General features: G+C 45.2%; 1 protein-coding gene across 1 annotated transcript in view; it reads right to left on the bottom strand.

Annotated features, from left to right (window-relative positions):
- LMTK3 (lemur tyrosine kinase 3) overlaps positions 1 to 20,486 on the bottom strand; it is a gene marked incomplete at its 5' end in the record, with an annotated part of 51,477 nt that overhangs the window by 12,225 nt on the left and 18,766 nt on the right. The window contains 5 exons of the mRNA XM_081970749.1: positions 104 to 215; positions 970 to 1,340; positions 2,725 to 5,219; positions 16,643 to 16,792; positions 20,283 to 20,404. Coding sequence (XP_081826875.1) covers positions 104 to 215; positions 970 to 1,340; positions 2,725 to 5,219; positions 16,643 to 16,792; positions 20,283 to 20,404 — 3,250 coding nt within the window. The remainder of the gene's footprint in view (positions 1 to 103; positions 216 to 969; positions 1,341 to 2,724; positions 5,220 to 16,642; positions 16,793 to 20,282; positions 20,405 to 20,486) is intronic.

Genomic DNA, 20,486 nt, shown 5'->3' with positions numbered 1-20,486 from the left:
ATTGCATTGCATGTTTCTGAATCTGGGCTAACCCGTAGCAGCCCACCTCTGCATTTAAGGCTGCTAGAGAGACGAGATATTTCTGATTTGTTTCAGTACTCACTGAAGCCATCAGCTGGTGGGAATGCATCAAGTCCTGGTTCGGCTGCTGAGCCAGGAGAAGGAGCATCACCATCTGGGGCTCCTTGCGAACTCAGTTCATTGGTTGGTGTCTCCTATATATATATAAACATGGGCAGGAATTAAAATTCCTTTCAATTATCCATCTAAAGTCCCTCTAGACTGAGGCACAGTTCAATCAAATAAATAAGAAAGGAAAATCATTTATCAGAATGCAAAGGTTTAGCAATCGACTGTTTAAATCGTGGGGTGGGAAGAGAGATAAGACTAGCAGGGTGTGAACTGGAAGAAACCCTGGGTTTTCAGGGCCTTCGATCATTGATGTAAACTACAAGAGAGAAAAGAGCCTTCGTATTGCATGTCATCATTATGCAAATATGCATGAATCCTTTCAGCTATTGGAATAGATCAAAGGCATCCAACTGCTGGGGAGAAAACCTATTATCCACAGATCATTGGCTGTTTCTATAAGGAGGCATGAAAGGACATCATGGCTGGGATTAAGCAAGACCCAAAAGGAAATATGTATTGTCTGCATTGGCAGAGAATTCAAAGCGTGGACAATTGGGTGGGGAGAAATAATTCAGCCACTTCGCACCACTTCTGGAGAACCAGTTGTTAACTTTCTGAGCAGCTTGCTGAACTGATTTTTGGAAGAAATCATTAGGGCAGAGAACCGGTTGTTAAATTATTTGAATCCCACCACTGCAGAGATCAGAAGATAAGAGAAAGATGAGACCCAGGATCTATGAAAGAAGAGACAATGTCTAAATGGACTATTAACGTCCTTCTTCATGTTACTGTGAATCAACTTTCATCCTCTCCATCCTTCACCTCCTTATAACTCACCTGATCAAAGAGGTAGACGGTGACATCATCAAAGAAGGAGACCATCTTCCGCTTGCGGTCAAACTCAGCCGCTGCCTCTTCCGCTGAGCGGGGTGACTTGAGTAGACCACGCAAGTTGCGGGCATCATCGCTTTCACTCACCACAATGGGCACGCCCCTCCCTCCGCTTCCAGCCAAGCCTCCTTCCTCATCTTCTTCAGCATCCTCTTCCTCTTCCTCTTCTGCTCCTAGGGAAGCCTCTCTCCCTCCCAGAGCCGGACCCTCCCCCAAAGCGGTTCCTTCCCAAAATGGTCCTTTCCTTGCTCCGCCAGGTGGGGGAAACGTCTGCAAAGCCAGTGGTGGCAGTGACAGAGACAAACGGGATACCTTGGCTGGAGGCAAAGGTTAGAAGTCAAAGGTGAGGATTGCCAGGAGAAAGGAAAGTGATGGAAGAGCCAATGGTCCAAGGTCAAGAAGGAAAAATAAAATGAAAACCAGTCAAGAATAAAAGAGTTGGGATGAAAGAGAGAGAGAGAAGGAGAAGGAGACATAGAGATAGAGGGAGAGAGGGAGGAAGAGAATGAATTATTTCACTAAAAGTACATTTTTTGTATTTTTGCCCACATATAACCTGATATGACCTGCCACATGTATCAATTCGAAATGAATGAATAGTTTACTCTAATTTGATTACTAAGATATCCTGGCCTGCAAATAACTAGTATCCATGGAAAAGTTGAGAGCAGAACACATTTGTGATCATTTCTGTTACTAATTACCATTTTCCATCTAACACTATGGCTCAAACTATGTTGATCACGGTTGGATTAATAAAGCAGCTAAAATAATCTAGACCCCCAAATTGGTTTTTTTAACTGTGACAGCCTATAAATCCACCCTCTTCAAAATTAGATATTTTTTTGTTAAATTAGCAGAACATTCCTCCACACACACAAAAGTTGTTTGCAAGGCTGTGGATTGTGTTTGTGAGTCTATAGGGGAGCAAAGTTTTATAGCAAAGAAGAAGGAGGGGGAGGAAGAGGAGGGGGAGGAGGAGGAGGAGGAGGAGGAGGAGGAGGAGGAGGAGGAGGAAGAAGAAGAAGAAGAAGAAGAAGAAGAAGAAGAAGAAGAAGAAGAAGAAGAAGAAGAAGAAGTAGTAGTAGTAGTAGTAGTAGTAGTAGTAGTAGTAGTAGTAAAATGAAACTGGACCATTGGATCAAATTTTAAGTCACCCAGAGTCACTTGGTTGGGTTAGGCAGCTATAGAAATTGAATAAATAAAGATAAAATAAAATAAATATAAAATAAAATAATAATACTTAAAAAATAGAAATAACAAATCTTATTCGGTGTCCCCAGTTGGAGAAAGGCTTTATTAACTGTTCCCTTCATTTAAGATTTTATTTTGAAGCTTAGGAGAGGACCTCGTGGGACATTGATCCTACTCCAAAGAACCACTGCCAGGGACATCGATGGGAAGCAGTAAAGTAAGACATAATGGGAGTTGCTATAGTGCCATCAAAGCTCTGCCCCTTTTAATATGAACTGCATATTAAAGTGTTGGGGATTTAATAGTGTGACTTAAACCATCCTCTTGAATTCTCCCTACCACTTTTTCCACCACAGCATGCTTGGCCTCTGCCACTTTCCCATTAAATCAGTGATTCTCAACCTCTATAATTTTAAGCCCTGTGGATGTTTTTCCATCCCATTTCTTACACGAACACCCTCTTCTTCCTGTTACTGTCACCCTGAATGGTAGATTGTAGAATTTTACCTTTGATATCTTCACTGGCTTGATTCACAGGGACCCCAAGCTCTTGCTCCTTTTTAAGCTGGTCATTTGCTACACAAGTGCCTTCCTGAGGATCTTGTGATTGTTCCACGTTGGCCATGAGTTCACTTTGGATCTCAGTATGGATAGCTTTCTCTCTTTCCTTCTTTCCTTCTTCTTTCCATTCAAGCTGCTTCTCTTCGGATTCTCCAGTTCCTTCCTTCTGCTGCTGCTTTTTTTCTTCTTCCTCCTCCTCCTCTTCTTCTGCTTTATCTTCCACACTTTCTGACCACTGGAAATGCACTGTTTCCTCAAGGTGGTTTTTCCCCTCATTCTCTTCTTCCTCTCTTTCTTCTTTTTCTTCTCCCCCTCTTTCCTTCTCTTCCTCTTCCCCAGTTTGCTGTGTCTTTTCTGGCTCCAGGCTCCAAAGCTTGACAATGGCCTTATCTTTTAAGGAGGCAACTGGTGAAAAGCCCAATTTTGGCACCTTCTGGCTACAAAGTAGATTCCGTGTGACATTCTCCTGCAGTGTGACCAACAACTGTTCTTTGCACACCTGAACCACAAAGCCTCCCTCTAGTATTGTCTTCTCTGAAGGCTTTTCTTCCTCAGTTCTGGTTACAACTGGTGCCTCAGAGGATTCGGTCTCCCCATCAGAGAAGTAAGCAGAATCACGGTGAGGGGTTGTAAGGCTCAAGCTCCGGCCTACTACCTCTTCTTCAAGTTCAGTCCCTTCCTCACTCACTGAGAGTGTGAGGTCGCTAGTGGACTGAGAGATGGGCGTTGCTGGTAGTTTGTCAGGGTCATCTTCTGCTTCTATTTCTTCTTCTTCTCCAGAAGGTGAGGGAGGGGATTCCTCTTTAAATATAAACTCAGGTGAAAAAGTGCTCTCTGTTTCATAACCACTGTCCCCAAATTTTTGTCCTGGAGAGGAGTAATGGGAGGCTGGGCTGCAGACATCTGAGGAACTAGTATTAGAAGGAATGTCCAAGGAATCTACAGAGTCTAGAGTTCCTCTTTGCCGATCAGGTGCTGCCGGGGAGAGGCTCAGGGTCACAGGGCCAGCTGAAAATCCATCAACAGCTTCTGGGAGGATTGCAATAGTCTCCTCATCGTTAGACTCGGCTAGAGTAGATAATGGTGGTATCTCTACAGGGACAATCACATTGCAGCACCCAGACGACATAGTTGGAAAGGGCGAACCAGGCGGACGGATATTTACCCCACCTCTCTGCTTTGGGTAATCTTGAAGTTCATAGGTCTTCACAGCTGTGCCCATAAGTGGGTCATAAAATTCACTGTGCTCCCCAGTATCCCCATCACAGTCTCTAGGGGGTACTATAGAACAGTCAGATAGGGAGCCCCGCTCCACTTTGAGTGAGGAGTCATCCTCAGTGCCATAGCTATCCCGGTGAGGGCGCCTCAAAGGTGGGCCATGGTTGCTCCAACTGCTTACCACATCCCCTCGAGGGATGGCGCATGTGCAACGGGCCCGAGTGCACAGGGGACAAGGCAGAAGTTTGCGCCGCCCTCCTCCGATGCTGCTTCCACCATCATCAGTGCTACTGCCAGAACTGTGGTCCTCCATCAGAGAAGGTTCCTGCTCCCAGGAAGGTGACCCCTGGAACTCTGAGGGGTCACCAGCAAGCGTCTCCCCTGCTCCTCGTTCTTCCATCATTTCAGCATCCCAGCTACGCTGCTGATCCTCCAATTCACGATACACAGTAAGCAAGGATTCTGCAAGGAATGCTTCACTTTCTGTGGTTGGTGTCTCTGTCAGTGACGTCTCTTGGATTTCACCATCAACACGGAAAGGATTGCTTTCACCGCTGCCTCCAGTCAAGAAAGGGTTAGTATTGGACTGCTCGGGCGGACGAAGAGGGGCATTGTGGCAATCCCAATCAGAAGGGAAGAGGGGCTGTGATGCCGAACCAGGGCTGGGAGCACAGACTGGCCCTTCGCCACTACCGTGGTCCTCCAGGCGAATGTAATATTCACTGCTGACAGAAGGGCTGCGGGCACTGATTACAGGCACAACGCTGGGCGTCTCCAGACTATGCCCACGGTGCACTGCCTGTTCATAGAAAGAGTTGCTGCCAGGCACAGCTAGCCCACCATTACTGGAGGGGTATTCGGGGGGTGCTGAGGCAGGGCCCTTCCATCGCCCCAGCCGGGCCTTCTCCCACATATACTCAAAGTTCAGCCCTCCACTGCTTTCAGTCACGGTCAGGATGTCATCCATGTCTCCACCATGGAATCCATCCAGGAGTGGGTAGGCTGAGATCTCTTCTGATGGGCAGTGATGACGTGCTGAAGAAGAGGAGGCCGGCGGTGGAGAAGAGGAACGCATGGGTTTCAGGGCACTCCAGCGCCACTCAAAACTCTCCTCTGCCTGAGCATTGGAGCGCTCATTCAACAGGTAGCTCACCTGCAAGTGCAGCTCTTCCATAGTTGGGCGATGAAAAGCTGGTAGCCAGCATGATTGCATCACCTCATACCTGCAGTGGGGCAGGGTTGGAGGGAGGATAGAGGAACAGTCGGAAAAACAGGCAGAAATAGGGTGGAAAAAACACAGTTGTGGGAAGATAGCCTGAAAGGACAGCTAAGGGTGGGCAGCGGGGATTGGGAACATTTAAAACGAAGCAAAAAAAGTGTTGCAAAAGAACAGTTGGAAAAAGAGGAAGAATTAGACATCCTACAGAGTAGCAAAAGGAAAAGCAAAGGTAGAAACAGATATGCAAAATTAGAAAGAGCTTGACTATTACAGCAATAGAAAGTAGGGATGAAGAGTCAATCAGTAAAAAGTGAAGCAGGGCATATAAAAATATCATTCTGAAGTCATTCAGGAGTACAAGAAGATGGGAAAAAACAGTCCCAAGAATGAAAGGAGAATGGCTGTGACATCAGGAGAGCAAAATGAGTGAGGCGTAGAACAGCTGGAAATGTAGATCATTTATATATCTTGGAGAATTGTTCTAACATAGGAGAGCTACTATACGGTATATGGCATTAAATCATTGGCCCATCTAATCTTATTAAGAGGAGCATGCCCCAGCCTAAAGAGAAAGCAAATGGGGATCTGGTGGAAATGCAGAAGTCAATAGCAACCCTGGGGGGGAGCGGGGGGGGGGAGGGAAGAAGGAGCAAGAAGATCAGAGTGAAGTAAGCATCATTGCTGCATCTCAGTACATTCTATGGGCAACCCTAGTCCTTTGCCAATCCCACAGAAACTTTCACCTGCAGACAACACTAACTATTATGGTGGATTCCCACACCAGGCACGTGGTTGGACTAGTTCTTCAAGTTCCCTTTCCCCTCTTACACTCAATGTTTCTAGAATTCAAACTGGTATCTATAGAAATGTGGTCCATCTCCCCTAAACCAGAAGAAGATGAATATTGTAATTCAATGTTTTTAGGTGTTACACATGGATTGCATTCACCCAATGCACTACTTATTTACTGAATCATTTTTTCTGGATTGACCCCATCCATCCATCCATCCATCCATCCATCCATCCATCCATCCATCCATCCATCCTGGACTACTGCAACACTCTCTACATGGGGCTGCCCTTGAAGAGCTTCAGCTGGTCCAGAATGCGGCTGCGCGGGTTATCATGGGGGTACCTAGGTGCTCCCATGTTACACCCCTTTTAGGCGGCCTGCACTGGTTGCCGGTTGTTTTCCGGGTGCGATTCAAGGTACTAATTAGGACCTTTAAAGCGCTCCATGGCTTAGGCCCAGGGTACCCGCGAGACCACCTACTGCCACCAGTAGCTTCCCACCGTCCAGGGCAATCCCACAGAGTTGGCCTCTTCCGGGTGCCATCGGCCAGACAGTGTTGGCTAGCGACCCCCAGGGGGAGAGCCTTCTCTGTGGGAGCACCTTCCCTCTGGAATGAGCTGCCCCCAGAGCTTCGCATAATCCCCGAACTCTGGTCCTTCCGACGCCTCCTAAAAAGTTGGCTTTTCCAGCAATTTTTTAAATGTTAGTGTTATATTAATTGGGTTTATTTTTTGGATTGTTTCTAATTTTCTTTTAACTTTTGTAATATGTGTTTTTTAGTGCTGTATGCCACCCTGAGTCCTTTGGGAGAAGGGCGGCATATAAATCCAATAAAACAAACAAAACAAACATCCGTCTACCTATCTATCTATCTATCTATCTATCTATCTATCTATCTATCTATCTATCTATCTATCTATCAAATTTAGGCATTACTCAGCTCACTATCTAAGGGATTCTTGGCAGCTGACAGATAAAAATCATTAAACTATGATATATTCTATGTTATAAAAAATAACAATGAAAATATAATTAAAACGGGATGAGAAACAATTAAAAGCAAAGATAAAAGATAAGTTAAAAGGCAGAAGGGGTGCCCTTGAGGCACCAATCATCACCAAGATTGCAAATATGCTCTTGAATCCATATGTGTCAGGTGCAAAGAACTGGAAATGCTCCAAGGATGCGTCAATGATCACCAGTTTTAAAAAAAATTCACCAGACCGGAAATGGCAGAAATATTGACTTCAAACATTTCTTCATCCAGTGGACTCTAAGCTGGAATGTCTTTAACCCGACTCCAATCGAGGCCTCCTTTCCTTCAGCTGTTGCTTCCATCACACCATGTGAGTTGGCAGTGCCAGGTCTTCATACTCTTTTGGGAGGAGGATATTCCATAGGGCAGGGATAACAGTAGAAAGTCTTTCTTCCTAAACCCCATCAGCTGGAGATTTTTAATCGACGGGATCCATAACATAACCTCCATGCCTGACTGGGTGGGACAGGACAATGTGAGTGGGACAAAATGGTTCCTCAGGTAACCTGGTCCCATGCTATGAAAGGCTTTAAAAGTGATAACCAACATCTTGACTTGGACTCGGAAGTAAACTGGCAACCAATACAGCTCACACAGCAGAGGTGTGACAATCACAGTCCTTGGGACACCCAGAATTGCCCTTGCAGCTGTATTCTGCACCAGATACTCCTCAAGGGTAGCCTTATGTGGAGTGCCCTAAATCATAAATCTATTGAAAAGACACTGAATCATAAACCATCTAAATGGGCAGCGTTCACATAACGTGTTAAACTCTTAAAATAGAAAGAACCTGGATAAGGTTATTTGTAATGAAGCTTAGTGTGTGGCACAAACGTTGTTCTATCTTGTATTGACCTAGTTAAACCTGTTGTGAAGTCTCACAGCATCTCTTCAGGATTTCTGACAGGAGTCCTCCTTACAGATGGCAGGGTCTAAACTTCCTAATGGAAAGCAAAGGCAAGATGAGTAATCTAGAAGGATTTATTTTAGGGTAGCAGCACCAGTAGTGTCCACAGCAAACTCTGAGGACTCAAATGACACCACCAGGCAAGCACTGCCTGTTAAGTCCTCGAGGCTACGACGCCATTGACTATCATTGTCGGCTCCTGATTGGTTAAGACGCGAGCAGCCAGCGGGCGGCAGAATGCAGACATTCTATTGGTTCAGCGTCCGACAGCTCTGGTATAAAAAGGGCTGTCAGCTGTCAAATGCTGCTGTTTGCCGGGTCGAGGTTTGCCTTGCATTTTGCCTTGTTAAACTGTTAATAAAGGTTGTGTTAGCTTCAACCTGCCTTGCCTCAGTTCCTGCCTGCCTCTTTCTTCCTACAGAACACTGGCAATGAAGATGGGATCAGGACTGAGGCAAAGGAAAAGCTAAGTCATTAATAAGAGCTGCCTCAAGTCACAGGCGACGAGATGTTGCTCCAAGGCTAACTCCTCAGTTTCCGTCCTTCTAAGGATGGCTAGTCTACCAGCATTCACGGCATTCAGCCCGGCCACTGAAACATGAGACGCCTACCTCGAGAGGTTCGAGTGTTTCCTGGAGGCAAACAACTTCACCGGCTTGTCCAGTGGCTGTAAAAGAGGATATTTTCTCAGTGCACGTGGCCACGAGATGTTTAGAACAGCTAGGGCTTTAGCAGCCCCTCAATCTGTCCATTCGATGCCTTGGGAGAGTCTTTTGGAGAAACTTAAAAGTCATTACTCTCCAACTCCCTCGCGTATAGCCAGATGGTATGCTTTTAGGCAGAAAACCCAGAGAGAAGGGGAATCTGTGAGTGACTACATGGCTTCCCTCAGAACTGCGGCCCTGCACTGTGACTTTCCTGTACTGGACGATGCCCTGTTAGAACAGTTGGTTTGTGGTATCAAAGACCTCAGACTTCAGCAACGCTTGCTGGCACGAAAAGAGCTGAGCCTTCCAGCAGCAGTGGATGAAGCCACGGCATATGAAATGTTGGACAAATCCACCGCTGAAATTCAGAGATTTCTGCCACCGGCCACCCATGCCAGCAGGGGCCATGCTGTCCATCATGAAGAAGAACATGACGAAGAAGACATCTCTGATGAGGAAGAAGAGATTAGCCGCCTCAAACTGGCCACCAGAAAAAAACGAACTCAGGCTGATTTTTTACCTCAGGCAGGCTGCCTGAGTTGTGGCGGGACCCATGCAAGGTCAGTCTGCAGGGTCAAAGCCGCAATATGCCATCGGTGTGACAGGAAAGGATATTTAGCCAAGGTCTGCAGAGCGGCCATGCCAATCTCTGGTCCACCTCCAGAGCACGCCTTGTCTAAACAATTCATAAAAAGACTTCCCAAACACCGTGAAGACACATTGCAGGTGACCAGCAGCACCGTGAATGGGCTATCAGCCATGCTTCCCTGACCAAGCCTACCCATAAGATATACCTGACCGTGCGCATAGAGGGAGAGCTCTGCAAGATGGAAGTGGACACTGGCTCTTCCAAATCTCTGGTCTCTTGGGCTACTATCAAATGGATAGTGTCCATCCTGACCAAAGCTCAACTCAGACAGTGCCCACTTCGCCTCAGAGACTATCAAGGGCAGCCAATACCCATTGTGGGTTGCGACACATTCACCATAGCCAGCAATAATTTCTTGGGGCCTCTTCCCCTCATCGATGTAGATGAACATCTGTCTAGCCGCCTGAGGTTTGACTGGTTCTCCGCATTGGGGCTCAACATCTCCGGCATCCACTCCATTGTTCCAGATTCCTTCGCCGCGCTGGCCGGCAAGTTCACAGATGTATTTGACAACAGGCTTGGTAAATATAATGGGACCCCCATTTCTTTTAACTTGGACCCCCAGGTGGCGCCAACACGTCTAAAACCCAGGAGAGTGCCTTTTGCTCTTTGGCCCAAGGTAGATTTAGAGCTAGATAAATTAATAGCACAAGGAGTGCTCGAAGCAGTAGACCACTCTCCCTGGGAGACCCCCATAGTAATACCTATTATGCAGGATGGTAGTATTAGAATTTGTGGGGATTTTAAATGCACAATTAATAAAGTGTTGCAAGCCAACCCTTACCCAGTGCCAGTGGTTCAACATCTGCTCCATTCCTTAGGCCAGGGAAACATTTTTGCCAAGTTAGACTTGGCACAAGTATACCAGCAGCTCCTGGTAGATGAAGCCACTGCCATGGCTCAAACCATTGTAACGCACCGGGGAGCTTTCAAATGTAGATGCTTGCAATTTGGGGTTAGTGTAGCGCCAGGTATTTTCCAGAGCCTAATGGAGCGGATGCTCCAGGGGCTGCCAGGGGTGGTACCCTATTTCGACAACGTGTTTATCTCCGCTTTGGATCAAGCTGAACTTGTCAATAAATTAAGAGCAGTCCTGACCCGTTTCCGCCAAGTGGGGCTGAAGCTCAAACAAAAAAAAAAAGGATTGGGGTTTCCAGTATAGAATGTTGGGGGTATCTAGTTGATTCCAAAGGCATCCACCCTACTCCATCCAAGGTAGAGGCGATTAAAAAAGCCCCCATGCCTCTTCTAAGGCTGAGCTGCAAGCCTTTCTAGGGCTGCTTAATTTTTATTCCATTTTTTTACCCCATAAGGCGTCTTTGGCAGAGCCTCTTCATAGGCTCCTGGTCTCCAAGATGCCCTGGCATTGAGGGTCTAAAGAAGCCCAAGCCTTTAGGGCAGGTAAGGATATCCTTACATCCAAGTCTTTATTAGTGCAATACAGTGATCGCCTACCATTAACCTTGGCGTGCAATGCATCGCCTTATGGCATTGGGGCTATTCTGAGTCACATTCTACCTAATGGCTCAGAAGCCCCAATTGCCTATTATTCACGCATGCTCTCAGCAGCTGAAAGAAATTACAGTCAGATGGATAAAGAGGGCCTAGCTGTTGTAGCAGGCGTAAAGCGGTTTCACGATTACGTTTATGGTCGTTTTTTTCACTTAGTGACTGACCATAAACCCCTCTTGGGTCTTATGGCAGGGGATCGCCAGACTCCTCAGATTTTGTCTCCAAGGATGTCCAGATGGACAGTCTTTCTAGCAGCATATAATTATCAGCTGCAATATAGACCAGGAAAAAACTTGGGGCACGCTGATGCCCTCAGTCGCTGTCCTCTGCCAGCACCTGTTTTGGACCCTGCTCCTGCAATTTCGGTCCTCTTAATTGAAGAGTTGGCCATGCCAGTATCCGCCCGGGATATTGCCAGGCTCCCTGCCACAGGCCCCATACTGGCCGAAGTTTTGGACTGGGTGTGCAGGGGGTGGCCACTGGGGCCAGTAGATCCTGAGTTTCACCCCTATTATATACGGCAGCATGAGCTGTCTGTCCTTAATGGGTGCCTGTTATGGGGCAATAGGGTGGTAGCTCCCCCAAAGCTTAGGTCACCAATTTTAAGTTGTCTGCACATTGCTCACCCGGGCATTGTGCACATGAAGGCTTTGGCCCGAAGCTACGTGTGGTGGCCAAAGATTGACCAGGAACTAGAAAGCTGGGTAGCCACCTGCCAGCAGTGCCAGCAATCTAGACCGGCTCCCCCTTCTGTGCCCATCAGGGAATGGGACATGCCCCGGGCTCCATGGGCACGAGTCAATTTGGACTTCGCCGGCCTGTTCTTAGGGCAGAACTTCTTGGTCCTCGTAGATGCCTACTCGAAGTGGGTGGAGCTGGCACTCATGCCCTCCACCACTTTGGAGGCCGTAATTAGGGTGCTGGGGAGGCTATTCGCGATCCATGGGTTGCCCTACGTGGTGGTGACTGACAATGGGCCCCAATTCACATCGGCACTCTTCCACATTTTTTTAGGCCAGCATGGCATACGACACGCCCCGATGGCCCTGTTCCACCTGGCCGGAAATGGCCTGGCAGAATGAACTGGTCAGTTAAGGAGGCATTGGGCCACCTGGGGCCAGGGAATTGACATGACAAACTGTCCCAATACCTCCTGGCACAGCATACAACCCCGTGCCCAATCACCAAGCAAAGTCCCACAGAATGACTTATGGGTTGTCGGTTCCGGACAACCCTGAACTGACTACACCCCGGTTATGCAGCAGAGAAAAGCCCCCTCGCAGGCAACTCCACATGGGCCTTTAATGTGGGAGACCCAGTCTACGCCCAAAACTATGGGGCCAAACCAAGGTGGCTTCCCGGACAAATCACACACTAACTGGATCCTACTCTCATAGGGTCCAGTGACAGGCGAATGTGGTGCCGACACATCAACCAGCTCAGATGGTGAGCCACCAGCGCAGCAGACCAGCACCCAGTGCAGGCCCAATCCTGCCCCAGGGAACTAATATCGACAGAAGCTGCTCCAGTGCAAACGGAGTCGCACACAGCAACCCCCACCGATGCGTTCTTGTCACCGGGCTTACCTGAGAATCCGGTCTGTCCCTCGGCAGTCAAGTTTCCCGCCAACTCAGCTGCACAGTCTCCTGATGTTCCACAGGACTCTCCACCAGCTTCTCCTCCTTTGGCCACCGCCCCTGAACTAAGATGATTGGGGCGGAGCCGACGCTGGCCGGCGTACTTGGCTGACTATGCATGTGTTAACTGGGAGTAGAGGGGTGTTACGTCCTCGAGGCTACGACGCCACTGGCTATCATTGCCGGCTCCTGATTGGTTAAGACGCAAGCAGCCAGCTGGCGGAAGAATGCTGCCATTCTATTGGTTCAGCGTCTGACAGCTCTGGTATAAAAAGGGCTGTCAGCTGTCAAATGCTGCTGTTTGCCGGTTCGAGGTTTGCCTTGCATTTTGCCTTGTTAAACTGTTAATAAAGGTTGTGTTAGCTTCAACCTGCCTTGCCTCAGTTCCTGTCTGCCTCGTTCTCCCTACAGAACACTGCCCTTACAGCAACACTTGATGCCAGGATGTAAAATGACATCGTGCGTATAATGATGTCACTAGGCCTGTCCTCTGGACCTCACTAGAAAAACACATAAGCATAGAACATATTCCATAGCAATCTTACAGACGGAGATCAAATTGATCCTTTGAGAGAGAGAAAGGTGCAATCCACTGAGTTAGAAAATTAGTTTTACTTTTGGGATTACCTGTTGACTGCTTTTTTTATATAGCAAACAGAAGCTAGGTCAATTGAATTGATAGATAAATAGACTTACACATCAGAGACTCCTTTTATGTAACATAGTATTTTTATTTTATGTAGATTGGAAAGTTTGTAATTATTTATTGACCTGTATTATAAGAGAAGGAGAATGCATCAGATATTTTTGATAAATTTTTCAGCATTCAACCAGGATGGACTTTTTACATTTAACGTCATTATAGATTATATACTTATCATTTGTTATATTTTTGTACATGGATTTTTTTATTATTAGCATTTGATGGTTGTTAGGTTTCTTTTTTTCCCCTTTGTTTGTATTTTAACTTTGGAAATAAAATGAAATATTTGTAAAAAAAAAAAAAAAACTGGTGCACTCTACCAATGGAAAGGGAGAATAAATAGAGTTCCGCTTTAAAACAGAAAGGGTTTAAAATAGAAAGGGAAAAGTCTACGAAATTACTTAGTTCTTTTTATGGAAATCATCACACTTTTATTTAATTTCTCTAATTTATATCCCATGATTTTTCATCCAGGAATTCAAGGTACGATGTACATCACACCCCATCTTCCATTTTTTCCCACAACAACATTGTGAGATAAATTATGTTGAGAGAAAATGATTGATGCAAAGTCACTCAAGGACTTTGTACGGCCTTAAACCCAGTCCAATTGTAGTCCAATCTGCAATTGCATAGACCAACTACTTCCCCTGTCCTGTTGCTTTTTACCCATTTAAAATTTTAATTTTAAAATGAAGGGAATGGCTTAAAATTGCACTGACCTTCAGCTATGACTATAGCTCTGGCTGAATAAAGATTTTTTAAATAATGTTTTGGAATGTTTGACCCCCAGTGTATATGGTGGTTTTATAATGAACTGTCTTGTCTTTAATATGTAATTATTATGTGTTTTTATTTCAAGTCAAATTTCAAATACTCAGATATGGTTGATTACAATAGTCTATAAATCCTGTAAATTTAGATACCAGATTCTGATTAGGGAGTTCTTAACAAACACTGCATGTTTGCATGCCATCTGTATTAAAATAGGTCTCTGTGTCACAAAAAAAGATTGATTTGCTTTTGTAAAAAAAAAAATTGCAACAGAAAGAATGACTTTTTTTAAAAAAATCCTCTTTTTATACTGTTTTACTGCATTCTTCCTTTCCTATTTTTTATAGGATTGCACAATATGTTATGATGAGATATTAAAAATGATAATACTATACTAGAAAAATATTTAAAATTCCCGGAAAGGAACTCCTCAGCCCAGATAAACATCTTAGACAATTACTGACTGAAATAGAAATTGACTACTCTGATTAAAGAAAAGAACACAAATACTTTTATTTCCACTTGGAGACCTCTCCTGAACTTTGAAGTGGAAAAGAATAAAACTTTGATTTTGGGTTTTACTGAGTAGACTGATAGAACTTTACAAAAATGGCTTGTTCATATCATTAAGAAAAAGCAAAAAATTGTGACTTGATGTTAATGCCTTATGTTACTGCAACAGAGAGCTGGATGTCAATGCTCCTTTTTCTTTTCTTATCCTCCCTCGTCTCTCTTCCCCCTTTTCCTCCCCACTGCTTTTCTATTTACTTTGCATTTTGTATTTTACAATATTTCATAAGTCAATAAAAATGTTAAGCTGGAAAGCATCTTAGACAATTACTGACAGAAATAGAAAGCTGCAGACAATCAGTTAGCTCAGAGGCCCCCAACCTTTTGGGCACCTGGACTGGTTCTACGGGAAAAGGTTTTTCCATGGACAGGAGGGGTGGTAGTTTCGTGTACTGCCTGTATGCCGTGAATGGGGTTTCGCTTGTTTGCATGGCCCAATTTGCATGGCAGGCCATAACCCAGTGCCGGTCCACAGACCTGGGGTTGGGGACCCCTGAATTAGCTAACATGAGCCAGGAAGGACAGGAAAAGGAAAAAAATGGAAAGGGGGGTCATAGCTGAAGAAAGCCTGGCCAGACTGACAGTGCAGAGAGAGAAATGGGTGGATAGAGGAAGAGTCAGAGGAATACAGAGAAGGGAGAATGGAAGAACATTAGGAGAAATAAGAATGCTAAGGCGAGCATCATAAAGTTTAGGGATAACATCCCAGATCACAAACTGTCCATGAAACCTCAATAGAGTCTGTCAAGGATGAAGGGGATGGAGACATCTGCAGGGGGGAAGATGGGGTGGGGTGGGCAAATGAAGCCGTGTATGCCAAGGTGTCTTGATACAAATGATGCAAATTGTGTATACAGGTAGTCTTTGATGTCTATGGCAATTCTCAGTTATCTAGGTCATGGTTGTCCCAAAGGGGCTTTTTCAAAAGCCAACTGGACTTTTGTCTTTCCTGGAAGACATTTTGCTTCTCATCCAAGAAGTTCTCAGTTCTTGGATGAGAAGCAAAACATCTTCAAGGAAAAACAAAGTCCAGTTGCCTTTCGAAAAAAACCCTTTGGGGTATGTAATCCTTGAATTACAACCATAATGGATCCTCTCCATTACAATCATAAGTCACGACAGTCGTAAAATGGGTCACCAAGTGACTGGCCCATTTTTATGACCTTTTCCTCAGGCAGTCATTAGGTGAATCTGCAGTTGTTGAGCAAGTGCTGTGGTCATCAAGCAAACCTATTGATCTCTGTGGGGTGTTTTTGCTGGAAATTGGAAGTAAAAACCAATTTTTGGCAAAACCCACTGTATATCATTGCCATTTTACTAAGGAATATTACAAACAGCTGTAAATATGGATGGTTGCTAAGCGCCCAAAACACGGTCACATGAGCCTGGGGAGAGCTTTGGAACTGGGTTCAAAGTACCTTTTGATAAGGTCCCTCGTAACTTCAAACATTAGTATAAATGACCAGTCTCACCTCAAGGACTACCTGTACACACAATGGTGTAATAGCTCTTGTGATTTCATTGTGGTGTTGTGGCCTGACAGCTGCCGGCCCCTCCAGCAGCCGAATTAGATGAGGAGGAGGCGAGGGAGTCAGGGTCAGCATCAAGGCAACCTGAGTGGTCTGAGAGGGAAGAGGGAATGGAGCTGTCAGAGAGACACAGAGGTGGAGTCCGTCAGCCCTCAGATGGAGAGTCAACAGCCCCCAGGTCTGGAGGTGGCTGATAAGGAAGAGGAGGAACAGCTGGGTCCAGTGCCTGACACACGGATGCACAGAAGACAGAGGAGAGGAGAGCAGTGGAAATCCATGGGCCGATCCTCGGGAAGGAAGAGCCACTGCTGCTAGGGAAGCCCCACCCTAGCTCTGGGGATAAAGGGCAGGGAGCAGAGATGAATAGATGTGGCAGGCAACTATTCAACTCTCTGGTGGAAAGACCTGTTAGGCTGCGGTGAGAGAGAAACTTTTTGCCGCAGCTGCTGATGCTCCTAATAAAGGAATCATTGATTTCACTATAGAGGGTTTGTCATGTTCAGGGAGCTGGGTCAGAACATGTGGCTTCTACTGGATGTCTCTGGAAGGGGCCTGGGCTGATGTCATCCCCTGGGTGAAGGATCTGTTGGCCTAAGGAGGAAGAACTTACCAATAGTCTGAATAAGGAAGCTTAAGGCGAGGTTTGGCCAGTTTCATCTGCTGTTCCTTGACGACAAAAGTCAGCACCTCCTCGTCAGAAAGATGCCGGTAAGGCTGGGAGCCGAATTCAAACAGTTCCCAGATGGTCACCCCCATTGACCTGAAAAGAACACATGGAGATCAAGACGGAGGGGGAAATCCTCTTTGCTGTGTGAATAAATTACAACACCTCAATTATAATGCTGGCAATAATGATTGAGGGGTTGGGATTACTTCAGCTCCTATCAGCTGTTGTGGACATGCCCTAATTGTATTATACGTTTTTTTTTGGGGGGAATGTAAGTTGCTTAGAGTCATTGACTGAGATGGTCAGTTATAGAAATTAAAATATGTCTCCCGAATGCCTCAGATATGGTTTGGGAAATGCTGAGACTCTCATTTCCATGGATTCCCAATCTTCGGAAAGAGCAGTACACCTAATACATGTTTAACAGTCTTGGGGAAAAGCTGTATATCTCTCTTTTAAAAAGTACAGGAACAATCCAATCAATTTAATCTGGGAAAAAGAATCAAATCCTGCCAGCAGTTTAGGTCTGAAAGGAGAGCACAAGATAGATGTTCGGTTTCTTTTGTGGTCAAGTATTTTGGTGTGACCACACTTTTCACTGCTTCGATTAATTTGAAAGGGGCAGCTATTTTGTGCACTACGTAGACAATTTCTGGGTGCTTTGAGTCATGACAGCTGTTTCCAGCACTGTATTGATCCTGCAGTATTTGCAGGTAGTCCTCATATTATGACTACAATTGGAACCAGAATTTCCATTGTTAAGTAAGGCGATTGTCAAATGAGTCACACCCAATACTATGATCTTTTTTTGCTACAGTTGCTCAGTGAATCATCTCAATTAATAAATGAATCACATGGTCATTAAACAAATCCAGCTTGCCTCATTGACTTCGTTTGTTGAAATCTTCTGGGAAGGTCACAAATGGGTGATCCCATGACCATGGGGCACAGCATGCAGGTTGGCTTTTTTATTATATGTCCCTGGAGATGCTGTAATGGTCATAAGTGCAAGGACTGGTCGTAGGCACTTTTTTCAGTGCTGTAGTAACTTAGAATGGTCAGTTGTAAATCAAGGATTATGAGTACAAGTTCAAGATATATTGTAAATGTCAGTCTGCAGTATATGTTTTTGTAGATATTAGAACGCGGTGGTTCAGTGCCTAAGATGCTGAGCTTGTCGATCAGAAAAGTAGGCAGTTCAGCAGTTCGAATCCCTAGCACCGTGTAACGGAGTGAGCTCCCATTACTTGTCCCAACTTCTGCCAACCTAGCCGATCGAAAGCATGTAAAAATGCAAGTAGAAAAATAGGGACCACCTTTGGTGGGAAGGCAACAGCGTTCCGTGTGCCTTCAGCGCAGGAGTGGGTTGCTGCTGGCATTACTGCCTGTTCGGTGTGTGAATTTGCACATAGATAGATCTGCACATGCGCAAAACTTTAAAAATGAAAAAAAAAATGTGCAATGAAAATTGTTCTGAGCATGTGCAGAACCAAAAAACAAGATGGTGTCGCTGTAGGTATAACTGGAGAACCGGTTCGGGGGCATGGCAGGCCGGGGTTGCTGCTGGTTCCAGCGACCCAGGCTGCCAAACCACTACCGGTTCAGCTGAACCGGTCCAAACCAGTAGGAACCCACCACTGCTTCGGTGTTTAGTCATGCCGGCCACATGACCATGGAGACGTATTCAGACAGCGCTGGCTCTTTGGGTTTGAAACGGAGATGAGCATTGCCCCCTAGAGTCGGGAATGATTAGCACATATATACGAGGGGAACCTTTACCTTTATCTATATATTAGGAATATCTAACATCCTTGTGGAAAATGAGCTTTTTCCACATCCCAGCTAAGCCACCATTACCAGGCATTTCCAGAGTCCCATCTTCTTCCAGCCACAGATTATGAACTCGGTGGCTGATTTTTGTACTGCCAGGTGAGAAGGGAGGGAAATCTACCCATCACTGCCTTGAAACTCTTCTGCTCTATATTTATAAGAACATCATTACTCCCCAGCCTAGTTGCTGAGGCACATTTAAGCCGTGGGAGTAGCATAATTGACAACAGCATATTTTTCTGGTGTCTGGTAAAGGACAGCAGGAATGTATAATGAGGAAGAACCCTAAAATAAATCTCATGTGCACCAGGCCTTAGAACTGCTGGTACCTCAGGGCATCAGTATGTCCACACACACATCTTTTGGCAACATTTCTCTCCCGGGTGGTTACATTAAAGTAGCAGCTTTAATTAAAAAATAGAAAATTGGCATGCTGCAAAGGAAAGCACCAGCCTCCAACATCATCTTCATTTCCAGGGCTCTCTCTGGACTCCCACAGGGCCCCATAATCTTGATTAGCAACGCTACACAGTCCTTTGTTTTGGACGAATGCCATCTCCTCAGAAAAGGGACCGTTGTGATTATAGACAGTCCAGAGTTTGGGGGTTGAGACTGAGAAGATTGGCAGGTAAGCCAGCCATCTGGTAAACAGACAGCTGCACTCCCCCCAGCCGTCTCTGGGGAGCAGTCATAATATAATTTCAAATATGTCCATTTGGCCAGAAACATGGGAGCAGTCTTCTTTAAAATAAAAGAACACGGCAGTCAAAGCGCTTACAAGGTGGTCTTTGCTAAACTCTATTTTCTTCTTGTTTATGACTGAACAGGAAAAGAAAGGGGAAGGTGAAAAATCACTTGCTTAAATAAAAGAACATTAGTCACTAAGAGGCTCAAAATAACTAGTTCAGTGCATGGATTTCTGCAGGGGGAGACAAATGATAAATGATTTAAATGACTGTATAATGATACAAATACTACCACTTACATATTTACATTAGTATACAGATAGTCCTTGACTTATGACCACAATCGGGACCTTCAGAATTTCCGTTGCTAAGCAAGGCAGTTGCTAAGTGAGTCATGTCCATTTTACAATCTTTTTGCCACAAGTATTAAGCAAATCACTGCATTTGTTGAATAAATCATGTGATCCTCAAGCTTCACCTTTGCTTGTCGGAAAGGGTCTGGAAAGGTCACAAATGGAGATCCAGGGACACTGCAACTGTTGTAAATACATGTCATTTGCCAAATGGTGTAGGGTTTCCTGCCTAAGCAGGGGATTGGGCTAGAAGACCTCCAAGGTCCTTTCTAACTCTGTTATTCTATTCTATTCTAAGCACCCAAACTTTGATCATTTAACTGTGGGGTTGCTGCAATGGTCTTAAGTGTGAGGATTGGTTGTAAGTCACTTTTTTCAGTGTCATTGCAACTTTGAATCATTGCTAAATGAATGGTTGTCAGTCAAGGTTTGCCTTTTCAACATTTGCACTATTGTTCATCTATTCAATCTATTTGTATGCTAGTGAATCTACCAAGGATTCCAAGTTGACATCAGTGCGCCATGTGTTAACATTGTGGTATCATTGTGTTTTACTGAGGAGGCCTGCACTGGATGAATGCTTGCAAACACTGGGGAGCATTTCCTTGTGGACTTGGAAATGTTTGTTTCAGCTTTAACCCAGATGGATTGGGTATCCTTGCTTAAGAATACAAATTAGATTTCCTCAGTCCAAGGGACACTCTTAGGACTCACCAAACATTGCTCTCCTTGGTCTGATCCACAACAATGAGATTTCCATGCATCTCATCCAATAATTCTGGGGCAACCCAACGCAAAGGGATCCAGAGCCGGTCCGGAGTGATGTAATAATCTTCCTATAAAATAGAAATGAGAAATGGTACAGAATAGAAATTGAATTATAGACATCTCAACCTCCCAACATTTCATGGGCCCTGG

The sequence above is a fragment of the Natrix helvetica genome (genome assembly GCF_964273705.1).
Source record: "Natrix helvetica genome assembly, chromosome: Z".
NCBI classification, from domain to species: Eukaryota; Metazoa; Chordata; class Lepidosauria; order Squamata; family Natricidae; genus Natrix; species Natrix helvetica.
Note: the sequence above shows the minus strand (reverse complement) of the source record. Positions and strands in the feature narration are given on the sequence as shown.